Source organism: Condylura cristata, unplaced genomic scaffold, assembly GCF_000260355.1.
Source record: "Condylura cristata isolate star-nosed mole 26May11 unplaced genomic scaffold, ConCri1.0 scaffold00007, whole genome shotgun sequence".
Lineage (NCBI taxonomy): Eukaryota > Metazoa > Chordata > Mammalia > Eulipotyphla > Talpidae > Condylura > Condylura cristata.
In genome coordinates, this window is record NW_004567108.1 from 18,080,869 (window position 1) to 18,103,486 (window position 22,618).

The 22,618-nt window shown below is 31.1% G+C and overlaps 1 protein-coding gene across 1 annotated transcript in view; it reads right to left on the minus strand.

Moving 5' to 3' along the window:
• The window catches only part of RICTOR (RPTOR independent companion of MTOR, complex 2), a 101,537-nt gene that overhangs the window by 51,807 nt on the left and 27,112 nt on the right, over nucleotides 1–22,618 (minus strand). Inside the window, exons 3-7 of the mRNA XM_012721873.1 lie at nucleotides 16,715–16,779; nucleotides 15,762–15,893; nucleotides 12,181–12,244; nucleotides 7,198–7,324; nucleotides 5,197–5,366 (exon numbers count right to left, since the gene is read on the minus strand). Coding sequence (XP_012577327.1) covers nucleotides 5,197–5,366; nucleotides 7,198–7,324; nucleotides 12,181–12,244; nucleotides 15,762–15,893; nucleotides 16,715–16,779 — 558 coding nt within the window. The remainder of the gene's footprint in view (nucleotides 1–5,196; nucleotides 5,367–7,197; nucleotides 7,325–12,180; nucleotides 12,245–15,761; nucleotides 15,894–16,714; nucleotides 16,780–22,618) is intronic.

The window sequence follows — 22,618 nt, forward strand, 5'->3', positions numbered from 1 at the left end:
TCTCTCTCTCTCCCCCACAAACACACACAACATTTTCTGGAATTTTTCATTCCCTTCTTCCTACATTTCTTTATCTTAGATCAATCTTACTTCTAAGTGAAGACTCACTTCAGCCTTTCCTTTCTTTATGCCTGTCTCACTTTTGAAACAATAATAATATAATGATTACCTCACATGGTTTCTATGACTCAAGAACATTAGGAAAGGTTTGGCTGGCAGTTATGTATCAGGGTCCCTCATAAGATAGCAGTCAAAATATTGTTCGGGTTTCAATACTTGGAAAACCTGACTGGAGTACTAGTTCACCCATAGGCCCTAACAATTAACTACTTTAGAAGCAGTAGTTAATTGTAAAGTAACACTCAGTTGTTCCCCAGGTGTACCTCACTTTCATCTGCTGTACTGCTTCCTTTATGATATAAAAGTAAGCAATCCAAGAAAGAGACTCAATGTGTCTTTAAATTCTCTTTCTTTCCTTCTTCTTTAATCTGACAAGTTTCTTTAATCTGACAAGTTTAGTCTGACCTTTGCTTTTAAAAGATATTTTCTCTAGGTTAAGTTTGTGATTTCTCTTTTATCATTCTGAAGATTTTGTCTTCTGGTTTTCATTATTTATATTGGGAAATTGGCAGTCAGACTTATCACTTTGAATGTAAAGATTTTTTTTTTCTTTCAAGCTGCTTTTTTTTAAAAAAAATTATTTATTTATGCATACAGAACTGGGGTATAGGCCAGAGGTACAGGGGCGGTGAGAGGATTCACCAGAGACAGAGTGGGGAGCAGAACAGGCAGGTGGACGAAGTACACTGCTAAGAGGAGCAGCAGTTAGGTCAGGAGAGATCTGCCTCGCCATGTGAGTCACCTCCGGGGCAGGGATCAAACTCATGCTGAAGTGGCTTTAGCTTCTTAGTGATGTGCTTTAACCCACTACACCACCAGGAAGGGCCTCAAGCTGCTTTTTTATTAGTTTCAGTATTCAATAATCATACCATGATGTGACTAATGCTGTTTTCTTTGTATTATTATTATTTGGACATAAAGTTTTATCAGATTTACAAGCAAAGGTTGTAGTCTTTGTCTCCTTGGATATTTGCTTCTAAACATTTTCACTTTCTAGAATGTACAATTATATACTTTAACTATAATTTTATCCCTTGTGTTATTTCCTTGTCTTCTGCATGCTTTACTCTAGATAGCTTGCAGAGTTGTTTTTAGGTTACTGGCAGTATTTTCTTGTACAAGGTGAATTTTCCACCTTATTGATTCAGAACTTCAGATACTGTAGTTCTTAGTACTAGGGCTCTTTTTGTGTAGTATATGTGAAATACCTTACGAAATGCTCCATTATTTCCTCCATTTTCTTCCTCCTGCTCTCCATTTTCCTAAACAAATTAGCCATGGTTGTCTTAATAGTCTTTTTCCTTTAAATGCAGTATCTATTATCACCCATAGTATGTTTCTACAGAATAGTTTTTTCCTGCTATTATGATCATGTGATTTTTTCTGGTATGACTAAACATTTCTGATCAAATGTTAGACACTGTGCATTTTATGAATGGCTCCAACTGATGTTATTACCAGAGTTGATTCATTCTGTTCTCTGTCAGGTTGGTTAACAGACTGAAAATCTTGTCCTAACCACCAATTGAGTTAAACTGATTACACACTGTAATTCTTATAAGACTGGTTTTCCCCTATTGCTAAAGTACAGTACCCTAGTAATGTCAATAGGGAGTTTAGCAAGTATTTTTCTCATTAGCTGTGAGACATTAGAAATTTTCCCTATACTGTTCATAAGTTTTGAACTTACACCTTTACTTACTCATCTCAAGTAGCTTCAGAATTTGAGAAATGTCAAAAACAGGCAATTAGCTAAGAAATATCTATCCAGTTTGTCACTTAAGCACCATATAACTGCCAAAATTTCTTCAGGTTTTTCTAATCCCACCTAATTTTTAGCCACTAATTATATCCTAATTAGTCTGTGGTGCAGTAGGGAAAACTACATATAACCAATTCCCTACTTCCTAGACTCCTCTGGACTTTTGCTTGTGACCCTTTCTCCCAGGAAGCCTGTGCCTCTTATATACTGCACATTCTACTGTACTTCAAGTTTTGACATTGTAGCTAGCTTCTTATTTCAGTAAATATGGGGATTTTTCATGTGTCTAGATTTGTTACTCTATACTCACATAACCACCAAATATTCTCATCTTCTACCTAGGTTTAGGTCATATTCTTAGCCTCTTCCCTATGCCCAAAATCTGCAAGTTATTTATTTCCAAAGGCATCTGTAGATCATCAATATAGTTCTCAAACAGTCAACCCTATATGGAATTCTACTCTCTCTGACCTCACTGCTTTCAGTTTTATGATATTTTAAATATAACTTTTACAATTATTCCATTGTTATAGTTTTCCACAGCAGATGATATGAACTATCCTACTCTAAATTTTAAAACATGCCTTCTTTAAACTTACAATTAAAAAATTACAATTAATTAACAACCATTACAGACTGTATATTCTATTAACATTTTATAAAGTCCTCAATTTTCTCTCTCTGAAGTAAAAATAATCTCATATAGTAGGAATAGAATTGGAGTAAATTAAAAATGGGATGTTTCATAAGAGGAAAATTTGGTAGAGAGCGCAAAACTAAAAACATAGTAACAGTTGACACTGCAATGATAATGATGATAATGAGTAACACCCAGAGCAACTAACTTATGTTGAACATTTATTGTGTTCCAGATATTAAATAAAACATGTACATAAAAGTTACACATTCAAAGCACCTACAATGCTACCTAACTTGTTCTAAGTTTGGAGTATTAGCTGCTGCTGTTGTTTCTGTCATCATTATTATAGTATTAATTCTTCGCAAGAATTTTTTGAGATAAAAGAGGCAAAATCATCATCATTATTTATCTTCCACAGCAATTCTTTAACACAAAAATATGACCTTCATTCTCTCCAGCAGGGAAGAAAAACAAGTGAAAGAGGGAACAGCATACCCAAAGTAGTAGTGGGTCATAAAGCAAAAAGTCAAAACCTTATCTGTATAGCCCAAAGTCTATGTGCTCAATCAATGTTTTTCTAAGGTATCTTGTTATTTGTTATGAGGAGGGGGTGGGGAGGGGATTATGTACGATTTTTGGTCCAGCCACTATGAAAAGCTGTATAGAGATTCCTTAAAACACTAAAAATGGATCTATCAGATGATCCAACAATACTGCTCCTAGGAATCTAACCAAAGAATGCAAAAACACTAATCTGGATGGAAGCCTGCATTCCCATGTTTGCTGCAGCACTATTTACAAAACACAAGGTATGGAAACAACTTAAATGCTCCGAAACAGATGAATGCATCAAGATATGGTATATATGCACAATGGAATACTAGTCAGCAATCAAAAAGAGATAAATTCATACCATCTGTGGCAACATATAGATGGAGCTGGAAGGGATTATGCTAAGCGAATTAAGTCAGAAGGAAAAAGGTAAGCATTGAATGGATTCATTCATATGGGAAACACAGATAAATCAAAGGATCAGGAAAGAGACAAAACTTGCAAGCTGGCCACAGATCTCAGACATACAGAAAGGGAGTGGAGGAAGAAGGATCAGAAACAGGGGAGGAAAAAGCACAAGGGACTCTAATAATGGAGCACAGGCAATATGGTGGTAGGACAACTATAGGGGCTACAAGAAAGGAAGAAATAAAATACTGTCCAAAAATTAACAACAATTTAAGAAAATAAATATTTAAAAATTGAAAAACAAACAAAAAATGAACACAAATAAATGAGTATAAAAATTGTTCCATGATACTTCAGTAATTTTAAAAAAACAAAAAAAGAATATGTCTTATTTTAAAAATATATATGAAAGATAGTAGTTTTTAAAAGCCTACCATAATCTTTTCAAGGTTCCTCATTTATTTATTTATTTTAATACCAGAAGCCCTGCCTTTTTTTCTTTTTTACTTTGCATAAAAGAATAGTATATACAGGAATGAGTGTATTCACTGGAGACAGAATGAAAAGAGAAACAGGCAGATTTTTACTGAAATACACTGCTAAGGGGAGCAGTGGGCAAGACAAGATCTGCTGCACCAAATGTATGTTGGTCTCCTCACCTAGGATTGAACTCAGGCAGTGCTTAGACTTAACCCCCAGGCCACCAGGGAGGCCTGGGGTTTCTTCATTTTTGCAAAGGCTTTGCTAATATGCTATACAATTACATAGGAATAAAAAAAGCTACACATATTATATTCTTTTATTTTATAATTTGTTTTTCCTCTTTATAAAGATTTGAACGCACTAAAAAAGATTTAAAATTTAAAAATGCCAGTTTATTCCAGTGAATAATATATTTGAAATCACAAAGAATATTCTACTTAAACTTGTTAGTGATCCAGGCTCATGTTAATTTTTAATCTCAAATATTTCTAATGCCCTAATAATATTAGAAATACAAAGTAAATTTCACAAAATGTTTTAAAAATAAGTGCGTAAATAGCATATCTTTTACATATTGAATAATTTCATACCCACATACAAATGAATTGTTGGTTTACATTTACTGAGTGATATCTGAATCAGACAACACTGTAAAAATATAGTAATGATTCTATTTTAGCCTCCATTAAATGTTTTATCACAAAGGAATATATAGTAGCCTCATTATTTTAAACTATAAAAAACACTGAATTAGTAAAAATGTTTTAGTAGAGTGTTTTAAAAATATACATATTTTATTTCCTTCAAGTATAGATGGTCTTCGTTTTTAACAACATATTTTCAAGTTCAGAAAAGCTTAACGTATAAATATTGAATAATTAGTTGGAGCTATTTTCATGCAATGTATTGAAGCCTTCCAAAATAAATGACCTTTTTTTAAATAAACAGATAAATATTTTATGTAATCTTATGTTCTATTTTGCTTTTCATACAATTCCATAGATAATAAAATATTCTCTGTACATATTTATCAAATACTCTTGAGAATACTTTCAATTCCATCCAAACTAAATGAGCTACAAAATATTTCTAGGAATAAGCCAATTTTGCTTAATAAGTTTGATTATGAATACTGTGCCATACCTATTATTTACTTTAAATATTTGTTCAATGTAAAAGGATGTATTTTAAGTCATATTTGAAAATTAGAAAGAATATTAAAAGTTCCTACCTCTAATTCTACATCAGCTCGTACATATTGTCGGGTCTTTGGATGATTAAGGAGGTGCAAAATTGTAGTAATGAGGGCCTCATTTATTCGACTTAATTGGCAATCAATCACATTTTTCAAGATGGTGTTTAGTCCACCTCGAAGGGCCACCACTTCTGGATTCTGAAGTGCTAAAATAAAAAAGAAAAACTTAAAATATTATATTGGGGTAATTAGTAAAAAATAAAAACAGAAAACTGGGCTATTATTGAACAACTTATATATTAGGAATATTTGCCATTTATTTGTTTTAAATCCCTTACTTGATTTGTAATTTAGATTTTTAAGGTCATATTTTAAGCTCCGAAACTCTTCATTTACTTCAAAAATAAAACATTTTCTTTTCATGTACTCACAAACAACTATGTATGTTTTACATGGGTTTATGATTAACATTTCCAAGAAACTGAAACTTTTTTTCAATAATTTATTAAGTATGCTAGCATATTTTTCATACTGAATTTTATACCTTTGTATTACAAAACTTTTCTGTATATACATTTTAGAATTATTGACTTCTTTTCATTTTACTATCTCTTGATAATAAAAGCAGTTTCCTCAAATTTATGAAAAAAAAACCTAACCCTTCACTCTATTTACTGGTTTTTTAAAAATATTTTACTCATTACTGATTCTCTCTGTTTTATTCTTGCTAAAATTTAAAATTAAGCTTCTACTTTTTCCTAAATTTAGGTAAAATTACCTTGTAAACTACATAGATCTTAATGGCATACAGTTCAAAAAAACTTGAATAATGTATATCCCCAGGGAACTAATACTCTATTCAAGGTATAAAATTTTCACAATCTTAGAAGCTTCCCTCACATCACTTAGCCCCTTTCTGCTACTCTAATCTTATTTACCTAGGTATAGGTGAGTTGTGCCTTCTTGAGAATTAAATTCTAAAGTACTCTACATACATACAATTCATGTACTTATTAATTCATTGAATATAGTTTTACTTTGAAAATAGTTATTTTTTCTATGTTTGCTATTGTTAACAATACCACAAAAGAAATATATCAATCTGTACTTTGATGTTTCCACTATAGTCAATTAAATGTTGTTTTTCATTCAGTTTTCTAGATAGACAGCCTACAAATAGTGTCTTTCCATTATGCAACTTAATTTATTATACTGTCTTACTAATAGAGTTGAAAGACTTTTAAATACTAATTAAAAGCTAAAAGGATGTAATATTTGCAAAGATCTTCAATTTAAGAGTATTAATTTGAAAGATTCCAGAATGTTAACAAAGTAGCCTTTCAATTATTTTATATATGTGTAGAGATATGTGTATATACATCTGTGTATATAAATATAGTTATATGAAATGTTACTTTCATAAATTGGTATCATATATTTTTAATGTTCTTGATCAGATTACATTATAAAATAATTTTATCTTCCTAGAAGTAAGTTAAGATAAAATATGTAAGATCATGTTTTTCATCAAGTACTTCTATGATTTTCAATATGGCATGTTTTCTAAGTTTGATTCTACTAGTAGTTAAAATTTCCTGATTGCCCATTCATTTTAATAAGATTTTCGAATATATAAACTGTTTCAAACTTCCTATAACATCCTGTTCCTCATATCAATAAGATTTTCAAATACATAAACGGCTTTACAATTCCTACAATAATCTGCCCTCAGTACTTCTCAAAACTGTGTAATTATTCCTTTTTTTCTATTAACATGAGCTAGATTAACCAATCTATTTTGTTGTCTAAGACTTCATTTCACTGTTATTTTCCACCTGCTTACCTTGAAAAAATTTTTTCTCCTCTTTCTTGGGTACATGTCAATTTTAACATATGTTAAAAAAGTCCTCTATTTCATCGTCAGAATGTTCTACATTTTAACATGCTTATTCTAAAGAGTCATATATTAGAAGCATTAAGAAATGCTGTATATTCTTTCAAAACACTACATTGTTATTACTTGAAGAAAATTCTGACCTAGTTCACAGATAATAGCAATGCATGCTCGGACCATTCTGTCTCTTTCTTGAAGTCCATCATTTCCAACTGCTATTAAGGAGTTAGCCACAGAACTAGGAAATAAGGAAGCATTCACAGTAATCATCTGCAACAGGAGGAATCACAAAATGAAGTTATTTATTTCATAATCCATTTTTAAAACCATTTTTAAATACATTTTTCTTTAACTATGGTATTTATGACTTTAAAATATTGACAAGATCTGGCAACCAATTTAAATTTTCTGTTTAATATGGTATTAGAAGATTAATAAAACTAATAGTTGATGCAATAAATAAAAACAAACATTACTATGAAAAAATACTTTGGCATTTTCCCCATATTGCTCAGATTATAAACTGGTTGATCAACATGATGTTTCTGTGATTACAAGCTCCACTACAAAAGGAACTATAACTTAAACAACTTTTCAGTACACAGACATAGTAAATAGGTGGTAACAAAAGCTGTTAACATACCACACTACTACATTCCATATATACAATCTCCATATACAATCACCACAAAATCCCACCAAATACTGCATTTTCCTAATTCCTTTCCTCATCAAATTCATTGACTTGGGCACTCATTTTTTCTCAATTTGCTGCAATAAATGCCTATCTCCCTATCTCTAGCCATCACTGTTACTCTGCCAGGAAGCAAAATTAATAGTAATCCATAATACTCTAATGTTTAAAAAAATTATGATGAAAATAGTTTAATCTGATGATAAAACTGGATGAATCTCACTTAAAAGTATAATTGACAATATAACATTTGGAATATTAAAAAATAGACAATATATAACATCGAATTACGAACCAGAAAACAAATTACACAATTAAATACTCTTTATAGATAAAGACTATTTAATAGATGAGCGATTTCAAAGTAAAAGATTCCTGAAATGGGTGCAAGAATCACTTATGTCTGGGTGATAATAAAATATGAGGGGGCGGGGAACCATTACTATCATTATCATTATCATTATCGTTACATAGGAGAACTGGGGTGTAGATCAGAGGTGCCAGGAGAAAAGGACTCACCAAAGTTGCGAGCAGAATAGGTGGATTTACTGAAATATACTACAAGGAGGCAGTGACAAGACAGGAGAGGTGTGCTACTGTCTTGTGGATTAGCTCCCTGGTCAGGGATTGAACTCAGGCCATAAGGGTAATAATGATGAGGTCACCAGGGAGGCCCTGAGGGGAATTATTTAAATGTGCTTGTATGTTATTGGGCTTTGAATTCTAATGGAAAAATATGACTGTTGACAATTTAACTAAATGAAAGATACATTTAAATTTAAGTCTCACCGAGAATCAAAGGGAGATTTGATTAGCTAGGGTACTTGCAAATGGTTTAAACCGCACTATACGATACTACAAAGTTCATAAAATGGATTTCCAGTAACAGAAGTACCCACAATGGCTATCACATTCTTTTTGAAATCAGTATTTTCCACTAATGAAAAAGTTGAGGGGAAAAAACCTGGGGAGTAAAGGTTAAAGAAATACAGTAAAATACGTTTCACAAGTGAGAAAATTCTAACTTTCTTATAATATTAACCTGACTTCAATACTTGTTGTATTTCCAAGGAGACTAAATGAAACAGTAAAATACATATAATGTATTCCCAAAAAGAGCTAGCTAGAATGTCAGGTAAGCTGACTTTCAGAGCTAAATCTACCATTAACAAACCAATATTTTGATTAAATAAATGCTTATTGTGTCTTAGTTTCCCCAGCTATAACGTAAGAAGGTGTGTGACAAAATAATTTCAAAATTTTCAAGTTTAAAATTCTACTCTCTGAATCTCAACTGTCATGCTGTAGAAAGGAAACCTGAAATTTAAAATGCTACCAGTATTTTCTACAAAAAATATACAGCACCTCTTATATTCAGTGTATATCAAAAAAAGTTTTACTCATAATAAATACTAAGTAAGGGAAAAGTCATCAAATTTATTCTACTGACGTTAAAAAAGATTATATCACCTTTTTTTAATGATAGGATAAATATGAAACAAATTACAGATCATGAGTAGATAATAAATGTATAGAACTGCTATAAAGGAATTAGAGAAGCAGTGAGTTCTCTATAGGAAATATCTGAAATGAGTTAAAACTAGAGGATGACTATAATGTGGAAGGGGTGCAAATGAAAAGAATAGAAAAGAAGCAATGAGAACATTATTGGTGGCAGATAGTTTAAATGCATAATGAGATACTGAGACATGTGATAATTGGTTGGACTAAAATTGGGCTCTGAATGCCAAGATGAGCAGATTGTGCTTAATACTGAAAGGATTCATTGGCCAACACAAAACTGAGTCTTCTCTCTAGCTTTACCAATATCTAGCATGTATCAATGGTAAGTAATTTCCCTAAAATAATCCCTTTTAACTATAGAAATCTGTGATACATGTTCATCACCTATAATATGAAAAAAGAAATAATGTATAAGGAAAATGACAGCTTAAATCAGGGAGGAAGTAAAACTTTAAAAGGATAAAGAATAACAACTAGCAGTGAGAAAATTACATAGAAAATGAAAGATAAAAACCAGGAAGAGCTGTACAGTTTGGAAAGTAAGAGGAAAAACCAGAGGTATTTGGCAGGGGGTTAGGGGGTGGGGGAGCAAGCAAAGGAACATGAGTACCCTTTAAATATTGATAAAGTTATCCTAAAGCAACAAATGTTTTTGCTTTTTCTTTTTAAATGTAAGATTTAATACTTACATAACAAAATTAAAAAATCTTTTTGAATGCCAAAAACTTCAGTGACTTCCCAATCAATATTAACAATTTCCACTAGATCGTTGCCAAGATGCCCTGTGCTCCACTGTTTACAAGTACAAAGGAAATTACAGTCTTTTGGCCAACAGAGGCCCCTGTTTTCAGCAAGAGTGAGTTCCATTTAACTGCTTTTAGCTAAACCAGGTAAGGACTGTGTACAATACTCTTCTTCTGACCCTATATTCTACCCTCTAATCAAGAGCTTTTTCTATTATTGGATTCACAAATGATATCTGACTCAATTCACTCTGTTCTTCAGAAGACAAAAGACTTTTGTTAAGGGATTACTAAACTATTAATGGACTTTTACTAATATTTTATATTAAATTTAACTTGTATAAAAAATTTTCACAAAGTTGAAATAAAATATTTACTAAATAATACAAAGAAGCTGAATTTGACTGAATTGTATGAATCAATTTGGAGTCGTTTCTCTTCTGAATGATTTAAAGAACAGCAATTTTCAAAGTGTGATTCAGGGAACTAAGGGTCCCTACAATAATTTCAAGATTCTGTAACATTAAAACTGTTTCCATAATAATACAAAGATATTATTTGCCTTTTCACACTCATCCTTTCACAAGAATATAGTGAAGTTTTTCAAATTCAGTGAGTGTGAAATCACAACAGAGTGAATGCAGAAGCAAATGACAATCCAACTATTTTGTATCAAAATAAACATTAAAGAGATTAGCCAAAATCTAAAGTAAGACTACTTTAATCACTAAATTATCTTTTTGGAAAATATAGTTATTTTTATAAAAGTTTATGTTTCCATGTAATAGATTTACTGTTATTTTAAAAAAAAATTTCTGATTTTTAATTCTTAGTGTGAAAAATTATTGACATATATAACTCACACTAACCAAAGGTTGCTCTATGTTCTTCAGAAACAATTTTGTTTTCTGACATTGAATTCTCAAAATCATGCAGTAGGAAGGACTGTATGAATAAGTAAAAAACATAAATCCAATCTTTGAATTTAAATATGAAAATTCAAATCATATCTTGGTGTAACAACCTACCAAACAAAAATATTGTAACCTATCTCCAAACTCCTTACTAACCACAAACTATAAAACTGAAAGAAAAAAAAGGGGGATCTAATTAATGTACAATCTCAATAGTCCACCATTCCAGAGCATATTCTGAATTCAAAGGTGGAAAGAACAAAAAATATCATTATAAAATAATTTTCAATGTTTTTATAAGCACTGATAAGCTTAATTTTGACATTTTTACAATAAAAAAAATAGATCTCATGAAGAAACATGTTAACATTTTAATCAACCAGTGTTCTAACCAAGTTAATGCTGTTCCTTTATTTCACTGCATCACATTACATTTAACAGCAACAAAAACATTTCTTAAAGGCCTCTCATTAGTAGTATTATGGATTCTCCTTAATACTTCTTCTCTTGCAGAATTCAGATTATGATCTTTTATCCTACACAACGGCCTGAATTGTTTATTGCAACTGCCCGTGGATTATATTCAAATTAATCTTCAAAACCACCAGCTTGTAACTATTTATGACATCCACTTAAAAACATTAGCTCTAGATACACAAGAGAAAATCAGAGTGGGGAAGCACTCTGCATCAAAGCAGCTATTTCATTTACATGTCTATTAAAGAAAAATATTCTTTACAATGAACATTTTATAAAAAATATTATCCTGGTTATATCTAATCACATAGACTGTTAAACAAAATACTAAGGCTTACTTAGAAACTTAATAGACCTATTTAACTCATATATATAACAGAATTAAGTTTTTTTTAAAGATTTATTTATTTATTCATACAGAACTGGGGTACAGGCCAGAGATGTAGAGGGAGAGAGGTTCACCAGAGACAGAACAGAGTGGAGAGCAGAACAGGCAGATGATCAAAGTGCACTGCCGAGGGGAGCAGTGGGCGGGTCAGGAGGGGTCTGCCTTGCCATGTGGATCTCCTCTGGAGCAGGCGGGGATCGAACTCATGCGGAAGTGGCTTAAGGTTCTTAGTGCTGTGCTTTAACCCGCTGCGCCACCAGGGAGGGTCCAGAATTAAATTTTTAATAAAAATTAAATATGTAAATTTTAAAATTTCACTAGTCTAGGTCTAAAAATTGGTATTTAATGCAAAAGCAATAAATCTGACTTTACTCCCACCAGCATACCTTTCTGACTAATCGAAGTGCTTGTGTCCTTTCTACCTCGTTGCTCTGCTGTATGTCAATGCACCTAAATGATACACAAAATATTCAATTATTGATAAAATTCTTATTTAAAAATTTTTGTACAATACCACTAAACCAAACATAGCTTTATAAAAATAAACATTATATTTAAAAATTAACACATTTTTCATACCAGCAGACATTTAGTTAACTTATATATCTCTAGTGATAAATATTTGCCATAATAAAACATTAAGAACTTTATAACTTCAGGAAGGAAATAGCATATAAGTACATTCACACACAAAATAAAAAACAGCAAAGTATCAGAAATCTACAGAAAAAAAATTACCTTAATATCTTATGAAAAGTTTTAAAGGAAAATATTTCATGATTATATTTCAGAGTATACTTTTAATCAGGGTCAAGATTCATATTCTATTTTTAAACTAAAAGTGCTATGTACTAGTCACAAAAATTCCATTTTATCAAAATATAATTTAAAATGTGAAGTCACTCCAAAAATTGAGCTCAATCAAGTATCACTTAATTGCTAATTCTCTATATAATTTATTATTTATTTAATTTCTAAAACATCTTGGGCATACCAGGTAGAGTAATTCATTGTTATTTGTTTGAATAGTTTACCATTTCAATCAATTAGTTTACTATTGTTTGAATAGTTTACTATTTCAATTAGTTTACTAATTCAATCTTTTATATACTTGAGTCAACATGTACATCAGGTTTATATAAAAATTGATTATACTACATATAAAATACACATATATATACACACAATGTATATATAGTTTGCTATTCAACAAGTGTTTCTTTTGTCTGACTACAATTAATCTACAGCAATTTAATTGAAAAGTACATAGACTTTTGACTTCCATTTCTGGCTACAACCAAAAGACCTGGAGCAGACCAATTTCCCTGCTAGAAAAACTACAAAGGCTGAACAAAATACATACAGAGCAAACTCTTAAAAGGGTAATGAAAAACAACCCATAGAAGAGTGGTTTAAGCCCCATATCTAAAGAGGTTTTGTCCTTGGGGACCCTTGTGTATCCCCTCAGTCTTATGGGAATGAGTACTAAGAGAAAGCAAACTATGCTAGATTGGAAACAGGCTAAATTTTAGTGCAGCCAAAGTGACTGGGATTTGAGGAGGAAATTCCAAAAAAGAAGGAAACATGGGGAAATAAGTATTAAAAAATATGCAGCCAACTTCTTTTCTTGTCAGTTTCTTTATGTGCAAAAGAAGGGTTAAAATTCCAGAAACGAATGAGAAACTAAGCAGCAAAGCAGATATCTGACAGGTATAAATTATTTTAAGATAGATGATAGGACTCAAATCTGAGCAACATGAAGCGATACTGCTGAATATCCATACTTCACACGAGATCCAAAATAGCAACTTCTTAAAGCAAAGATAAAGTAAAATCAAACTTTAATAATCTGTGTTATAAGTGAAAATTGCAGAATAAATTTTTAACAAAAATAAAAATAACAAATTCTGATTATACAATGTCCCATCCAATATGATAATGTGATCTCTTCTTTAAAACAGAGGACCAAGTAGCCAAAAAACTAAGGGAAAATGACAAGAGAAAGAGAACACAGGTGATTCACATATTGGAGTTGTCACCAGGCTACAAATAACTGTGATTAATATGCTCAGAGAAAACAGAACGACAGATGGGAGAAATAAAGCTGAGACCTAGAGTCTTTAAATAAAAGTGAAATGAAAGAAATGTAGTAACGGAAATTAAAAACTCAAGAGATTGATTTATTAGCCAGATGGAGGAATAAGAAAAAAACAGTATGTGAGTAAAAAGTAACCACACTGAAGCACAAGGCTGAAAAGGCTGACAACAGAGTAAGGGCATTAGAGACACATGGCAGAGTGAAGAAATCCAAAACTGCATAGCTGGGGTACCAGAGCAAAGAATTTGTATCAGGAAAAATCTTTCAAAGTAGAGAAAAAGACACACCACTTACAAAGAAGCAACAAAAAGAAAGGTTGCTCATTTGTCAACAGGTTAAAACAAACTCCAGAAATATAAATGAAGGATTTCATCTCCTGTAGACATGAACTATAATAAACAGTAAAGGAAATTCATCAAAAAGAAAGTGATCGAAAATGAAAATAGAAATGTAAGATAGAAAAATGCTGTAACATGTTTAACAAGTGTAGGAAAATACAAATAGTTCCAGTTTAAAACAATAATTAGAAAGTCCTGTGGGATTACAAATATATATAGAAATTTGAAAATGTAACACAGAAAGCAGAAAAGATAAAGCACATGACTTTCTTGTATTGTTATAGTGGTAATAGAAGCCGTACACCTTAACATTGCAAAGATACATGTTGTAATCTCTACAACAACTGCTAAAAAGTTTTTATAAACCAAAATATTAAGAGTAAGTTTTTTCCCCAAAACAGGACCATAAACAAATGTGCTAAATAACTAACAGCAAAAAGAAAAACTCATACATATATAGATATATACTTATACACACATAAGTATATGTATTTATATGTAATTACATTAGATGAAGTCCATTTACCATATATAAAACACACCACTTTCAGGAAGAAAGCAGAATATATTCCAAAGAGACAAAAAACCTAAATAAAATTACTTCATAATTGTTTTTTTTTTAATTGACGAGAATGAAAAGGCAGAGCAGACTGATTTGGACAAGCTATTTTCAAAAATAAACCTAAAATGAATCATATCCAGACAACATCAAGAACTACTACACAATAAACTGGATATACAATCCAACTTACACATGAGCACAAAACAGGGAGGCTATCCAATGAAAAGTGCTTAATATCATCATCAGGAAAATGCAAATCAAAAATCAGTAAGAATTCACAATAAAAATCACAGCAGAGGGCTATAATTAAAGGCTGAAAATAGCAAGTGCAGATGAAAATGTGGAGAAACTTGAACTCTCAAATAAATATTGATGGTAGGATGGTAAACTGGATGAAATTGTAAATTGGTACAATCACTTTGGAAAGTTGGTAATATCTATTAAAAACTAACTTTATATAAACCTACTATCTACCAATTCTATTCCTATATACATAACACAACCCATGGAAAAATAAATGCTTAAGTTTTATCAACAGACTTGCACAAGAATATAAGGGACAGCTTTTTTCAATAGCCATACACTGAAAGCAACTCAGAAAATCATCAACAGAATGGAATAAATAAATCATGTGTTTTTTTCCATAACATGAAACACTACAAAACAATTAAAAATTGCATGACTAAATCTCACAGAGTACTGAGGAAATAAAAGTATAAGATTGTATACTGCCAATGTATGATGTTCAAGAAAAGAAAAAACTATCAATAGTCTAAGATGAAAAAAAGTGAGAATGGCTGGTGAAACAAGGTGAAAATGTTCTATACCTTACTCAAGAATAGAATGTAGCTGGCTGTATATATATGAAAAAAAAAATAACAGGTTTTATCATAAAATTTGTGTTTTATGATCAGCATGCTAAAACTTAATACACAATTTAAAAAACATATGCAGTTCTAGGAAAATTACCTAGCTATTAAATAGTCCACTTTCAATTTCAGCACTTTCTGCAAAATACTGGAGTCTTGGATGAGATATCGAAGAGCTCGTAGCCCTGCTGCTCGCACTTCTTTTGCTTCATTCAATAAAGCTAACCGCAAACTGTATAAAAACAAGCAAAGAAGTTTTACTGCCCAAGTTTCAAATACACATAAAAATTATGGCGCCAAATGCTTCTTCAGTTGAAATATACAAAACGACTACTAATTTTATTTATATAAAAATCAATCACTGTGATTCCAGAACTTCACTAATGATAGTTTTTAATCTGTGCCTCCTTGATATATCTTTACCAATCAATAACAATGTAACTTACTTTTAGTCTACCTTCTGCAGTTTATTTTATATCAACAATAGAAAATTAAATACTTTTTTCAAGCTGTATCACATGTACACCTCTACAATTTCTTTCTTTCTGCCTGCTTAACTGCCCCTAGATAGGTTAGAAACAAATTGGTTTAATACAATAAATAAAGCTTTATGATGGTAGGTACAGAGTATATCATTTGTAATTCCTAAGCATACCAAAAAGGTAGTTAATAAACTATAATATTATGCCTCTATTGATGAGTGTGGGCAAATCTGTTTTGCTGTAAAAGTACTTTGTGTTAGAACTAGAGATAATGATAGGTTCCTATTCTTGGACATACGGAGACTCATTTTGTGAATTTCAAATTTAATACAGAAGTTTAAACTAGTAAAGTCCAGGTAATTTTCAACATTAGCAATAATTTTTTTGTGATAATCACAAAAAGCAGCAGTAAGAAGGCTTAAAATACTGGAAATTCTAAATTTTTCTATTGTTCAAAAACACATTTCTATAAAATCTAATGTGAGTTATACTATCTTTAGTTTTAAAATTAATAAAAAGAAAAATCACTAAAATCTAGAAGGGTGGAGGGGAGAAACTGAACTATACTTACCATATTATGATATCCTCATAGTTAAAACCCAGTTTTTCTTCACTGTGGCCAATATCACAAAGGAGCTGTCAGAAAAACAAAATAATTATACATGTATTATATAGATTACATTTTTTTTTAGACTGGAACAATAATGTATTTCTCTTTAATAAAGCTTTTAAAAATATGATTCCACTGTTCAAAATACAGATTATTTAACTCACCAATTTTAGGTTTCTTAAAACTTAATCAACCAATTACTTTTTTATTCTGGTTTTTCCTTTTTACTATTTTAAAAACTTTCAGTTATTAACATTGAAATTACAATAGCCTCTGATGATGTATTATAGTCTAAGAGGAAATACTATTCTACCATGTTCTCAATAATGTTAGAATTTTTCAACACTTTGTTTATTTTCATCACCGTTCACTTAGTTGTTTTTCTGTAAGTGACATTCATTTTATTTATGTTTAAAACTAATTTAGTCAGTATCAATTTATATTTACTCACATATTCACCTTTTCCATTATTCTTCAATTTAATGGTAACTGAATGACTTATTCTTTCTTTGAAGACACCTCTATTTGTTGTAGATTTGTTTAATTGCTATTTTCATTTAACTTTTTTGTCAAGGCTCTTGGCAATGGGTTCTTCTGGGTTTTGACTGAAATTATTATTGTTACTATTATTTTTACTTTTGCTAGATTTATAGATTTGTAGGTGAGCTGCCATTTTTGTAAAACGTTTATACTGTTTCTACTGAGAAGTATATTATCAATCTTACTGCTGGCTCTTTTGAAAGTGATTATTGTTTTTATCAGATTACAGCCAAGACTTTTTCTTTGGTTTTCAGCATCTTAACGTTCAGTTGTGGTTTTTCTATACATCTAACCTTCTTAGGGAAACCATTAATATATTTTATAACATGTAGGAAATTTGGTACATCATCTTTTCAAAATTACTTCTGCTCAATTCTCTCTTCTCTCCTTTCAGTTATTCAAATCTTAGATCTTTTCACGTATACCACAAATCTCTGATTCCACTTTTATTTCCTCCAGTCTTTTATCTCAGTTTTTCAGTTGAGTACTTTTCATGTATCTGTCTAATGCATCTAATGCATCTAATCTAAAACCTATCTAGTGAGTTTTTAATTTTAGGTATGGTATTTACCCTTCTTTGAATTTCTATTTAAATTTGTACTTGCCAATATCTTCATTTCTCAAATCTTCACTTTTTAAGTCTTTTTTTCTCCAGTCTCTTCTATTTTCATGATAATTAACCATAGTTTAAATATTTAAAGTGGTTATTATCAAAATGGGATATGAATGATGTGGCTCACTTCTGGGTCTATTTATATCAGCTATTTTTCCTTTTGTTCTAGAAATGTAGTCCTTTTCATGGATCCTATAATCTTTCCATAAAAATTTGCCAAGCTTTCTGATGTCATCTTTATTCATAGAAGATTTATTTCCTATTAGGCCACTGGATGAGTCCAGATTAGGGTGCTCTCTTGGTAAGAATTATCTTCCTTTGTTCCCCCGCCTCCTCTTTTCCTCCCAAGTTTTAACTGAACCTATTGTTCAAGGATCAGTTCCAAAAGGATGACATATCTAACTTCTGTCTTGCAAAAATACTACAAGCTCCATCCTGATTTTCTGCCTAGGTTTTAAATTAAGCAGTGGCTCTCAGGAATCAACAAACGCACTCAGGGGATAATATACATAACTTCCCTAAGCCCACTAAAAAGTTCTGGGTTATTTTTCTGTTTTTCATCACCAGAACTCCAGGATTTGATGACTGAATGCTTAGTTTCCTACCCACACTCCACATCAGCAAAACTCCCGCAGACAAAGACTGTTGGGTAAACTCATCTGTAAATGTCTGCCTTCTCTGATGTTTGGCTCCTACACTTCTTGTTGTCTAAGCAGTTCTTATCTGCTTTCAAACAGGCTTTCCTAGTTGTTTTCATTAACACTGATAAATACTAGTTTCCTGAATCTAACCTGGATTAGGTTTTAAAAACTGATTTGTAGCATTGAAGCTTCTTAAGTTACTAAGAAATGGCCTTAATAGAAATGGATCAAAGAAAAAGTCATTTAATACAGAAGAATCAGAAATGTCTCTACATGCTATTATTCTTCTTCAATAAAAAGTTGCAAACAACTTAGCCACACAGAACAAACCATTCAAAGTTACCATTACATTTGACTTTGTGAAAGAATGTATTTCAAAAGTCCAATTTTTTTTTGGGGGGGGGGTGGAATTTGTTTGCAGTAACAAATTCATTATCCTGTTAAACTTTCATATCCAATCTCTTCATGAGAGGAAAAAAAGGGAATGCTCAAAATAGAATAGGATAGGCACATATTCTACTTCACAAAGTTATTAGAAAAAGGAAGCTTAAAATTATTTTTGCATCACTATATAAAATATACTACTTTTAAAATGGGAAAAACATTCATTTCCTATGACAATGATTTTTATATAGCAAGTCAATTTCTAAAAGGGCAATTATTTCTATTTTCCACTATAGCAGTAATGGATTTAATGGCATAAAGAGCTTTGAAATCTTAGAAATAAAGTACATAAAGGTTTGTCATGTCAGGGGTTGGTTTAATCTTCTCATATCCTGCTTTTTATTATTTTTCACACTTACCAATTATCCTTGCAGAAAATACAGATTTAGAAAGCATAATTTCCAAAATGCCTACCTCTTCAGATCACAAAATATATGACTATTCACTACTTTACATTTGTTAGAGTTAGCAGTTCTTATGAAATGGGAAAAAACAAACATGATCCCCTAAAACATAGACAATTTCTAAAGTATTTTCAAAGGCATATAATTTTCTACTATCTAACATTAATGCATTTCAACTGCAAGAAAGATTTCTATGAAAAAAATTCAGTTGGAGCCTAGTAATTCACAAGTGAAAACTAAAAAGAACAATTTATGATGAAATTGTCATAAGCAGTACCTATTTTTCAGGAACAGTCACAAATAATAAGGTAATGCTTTCAATGGTAATTAATGCTTTCAAAGTGACACCAGGATTATAATCAAGGGTTTAATAAGTCTTATGTGAAAATATTCCCTTTAAAGAAAAGTTATCCCAAGCAGAGACTAAACATTTTAATATAAGTTAATTCACATGTATCAGGAATAAAAAAATTAGAAAAAACACTGGTAAGATTCTGATTTTCTGGTTTTCAAAGAAATATCATGCCTTTACATTCTTCATCACTTCTATCACCAGTTCATTATTTTTAGTTTCAAGATAAAGGAATGAGGATAAATTATTTTAAAACTAAATTCTTAATGTGACTGACTCACTTCTTTATCAATCACCATCTGACTTAACAAAAATTCCAAATACAAATAAAATCCTTTAACTCTTACCCTTGGAAAGAGGCAGGTTGAAATAGTAAAAATGCTGAAGTTGTGTGAACTGCAACATGAGAAACATCATCCCACTTCAACTATCAGTTGAATACTAGTCAATTCAATCATTAGTGAGCAGCTTCTTCAATATTACCTTAGTCATTACTGATTAACCTCCTGCCTCCTGTATGTTATTAAAATGTAATACTGTCTGCCATACTGTATATACAAGCTTGCTAGATTAAGATAAGCCACTGGTTATGATTATGTTTAGAATTATGAAAGATGCATCTAAGAATTAGCAATCGAATAGTCACATAACATGCTGAGTTATCAGACTTCACAATTTTATCCTTTACCATCCCATCCCATGTGAGTTTATGATACCAGTTACAAGGTCAAGATGAATATAATCAAATAGATTCAGAATTATTACAGACATGGCAGAAGAAGCTACTTTTTATTACTGAAAATTATAATCTATAGTCAATAGAGCAAAGAAATGAAGAAACAAGATGTTGTTATATCTTTCATCTCTTGAGTTGTTATGCCTAAAATTAGTACCTAACATATGTTCTTCCTCATTATAGGATAAACTACCACTTTTTACTCTAGTTCAGTTGAATTAGGTTTGTTAAATTTGTTACTTATAAGCAAACTTAAACAACCACTATCACAACCATAATTATTTTGTGAGCACAACTGTTTGTTTTATATAGGCAAAACAAACACTATAATAATATATTTTTTCAATTTTTTCTTTTTTAAATTCGTGTTTATCTTTCACAAGATAGGATTTTTCTCCTGGGGTGTAGTCAACATAGTTTTCTCACCTCCCCTGCTCACAGTCCATTACTCTGCATTTTGTTATTTTCAAACAGAGTAAGATTCTGATAAAACATCACTTCTTTATTTTGATTAAATTTCATATCCAACACCAGTCAATCATTTTACTTGTTGCAATTAATCCATGATTTTCTTATAAAACTGAATTACTCAAAAGTATCTATTAACAACATTCTGTGCTGTAAATACCAAACTCTAAACTATCTCTGAACAGTAAAAACATCTGAGATGATGGCTAAATTACTATTTCCAAAAATATAACGAGGGCCTCCGGGGTGGCACAGGGGGTTAAAGCAGTCACTTCAGCATGAGTTTGATCCACATGGTATGGCAGACCTCTCCAGACTTGCCCGCTGCTCCCCTCAGCAGTGTACTTCGTCAGTCAGGCTGTTCTGCTCCCCACTCTATCTCTGGTGAATCCTCTCACCACCCCTACACCTCTGGCCTATACCCCAGTTCTGTATGCATAAATAAATAAATCTTTTAAAAAATATATATATATATATATATATATATAAAACGAGTAGTTAAAACTAGGCAGATAAATGTTATTCCCATTTTACTCATATTGTTCTGAGGTTAAATAAATTGTCCTACTAAATAAGCAAGAAACAGAATAAACCAACTTGTAAAAATATTATCAATTCAAATTCCATAGACTGATCTCTGCAGAGGGCAATTTAGATATAAGCTTTGAAATGAAAAGTGGCTTGTTTTTTTATTTGGTTAAGAAATCACTTCCAGAAATCTATTCTGTATAAAAATATACAGGTGTTACTTAAAATAGCAACAAGTGGAAAAGCTTATATTTTTGATGATGGAAGGATAAATTTAAACATGTACAGGGCCTTCTCTGGTGTTGCAATGGGTTAAAGCACAACACTGCAAAGCTACTGATAGCTGCTTTGGCATGAGTTCAATCCCTGGCCAGGGAGGTGACCCACATGGCACAGTGGCCCTATCAGCAGTGTACTTCCTCAGTTTGCCTGGTCTGCTCCCCACTCTGACTCTGGTGAATTCTCTCACTGCCCCCACACTTCTGGCTTGTCCTCAGTTCTGTATGCATAAATAAAAAAATCTTTTAAAAAAAATAACACGTGTGTGTGTATATGGATATACCAACATTTCTATATATAAAAAAAATAGAAAAGTAATGGACTCATATATTGGGAAATAGAAAAACAAACTACAAATCAACATAACACACAATCTCATTATATAAGACTTGTATATTTATATATACACACACAATAAATAATATAATTGGTAAACTGGGCACTACTAGTATTTTTTACACTTTTTTGTTTAGCTCATTTAATTTTCAGAACTAAATGAAACACAGATACACATACACACTCATATACTAAGTATTACAACAAAGAAGAAAAATACCTTACAGTGGTAAACATTGGAAAGTAGTATTTTTTATCAGTAGGGAGCTGAATAGGAAGGGTATGTGAGAGAAAACTTCCAGTTTTTAACCATCTATTCTTCTGTACTATTTGATTTTCTTACATTCAGCTTTTAATATTTTTGAAGAAATAAAATGTTTTTGGAGTTTCTAGTATAAATAATAAGATTAAATATAAGAAAGACAACTTTTAGAATGTAAAAGAACTTATAAACACGTTTTTAGATCAAAAGCATTTTGCCAATTTTAAAAATAGAATACTAAGTTTAAATTCATCAGCTGTTA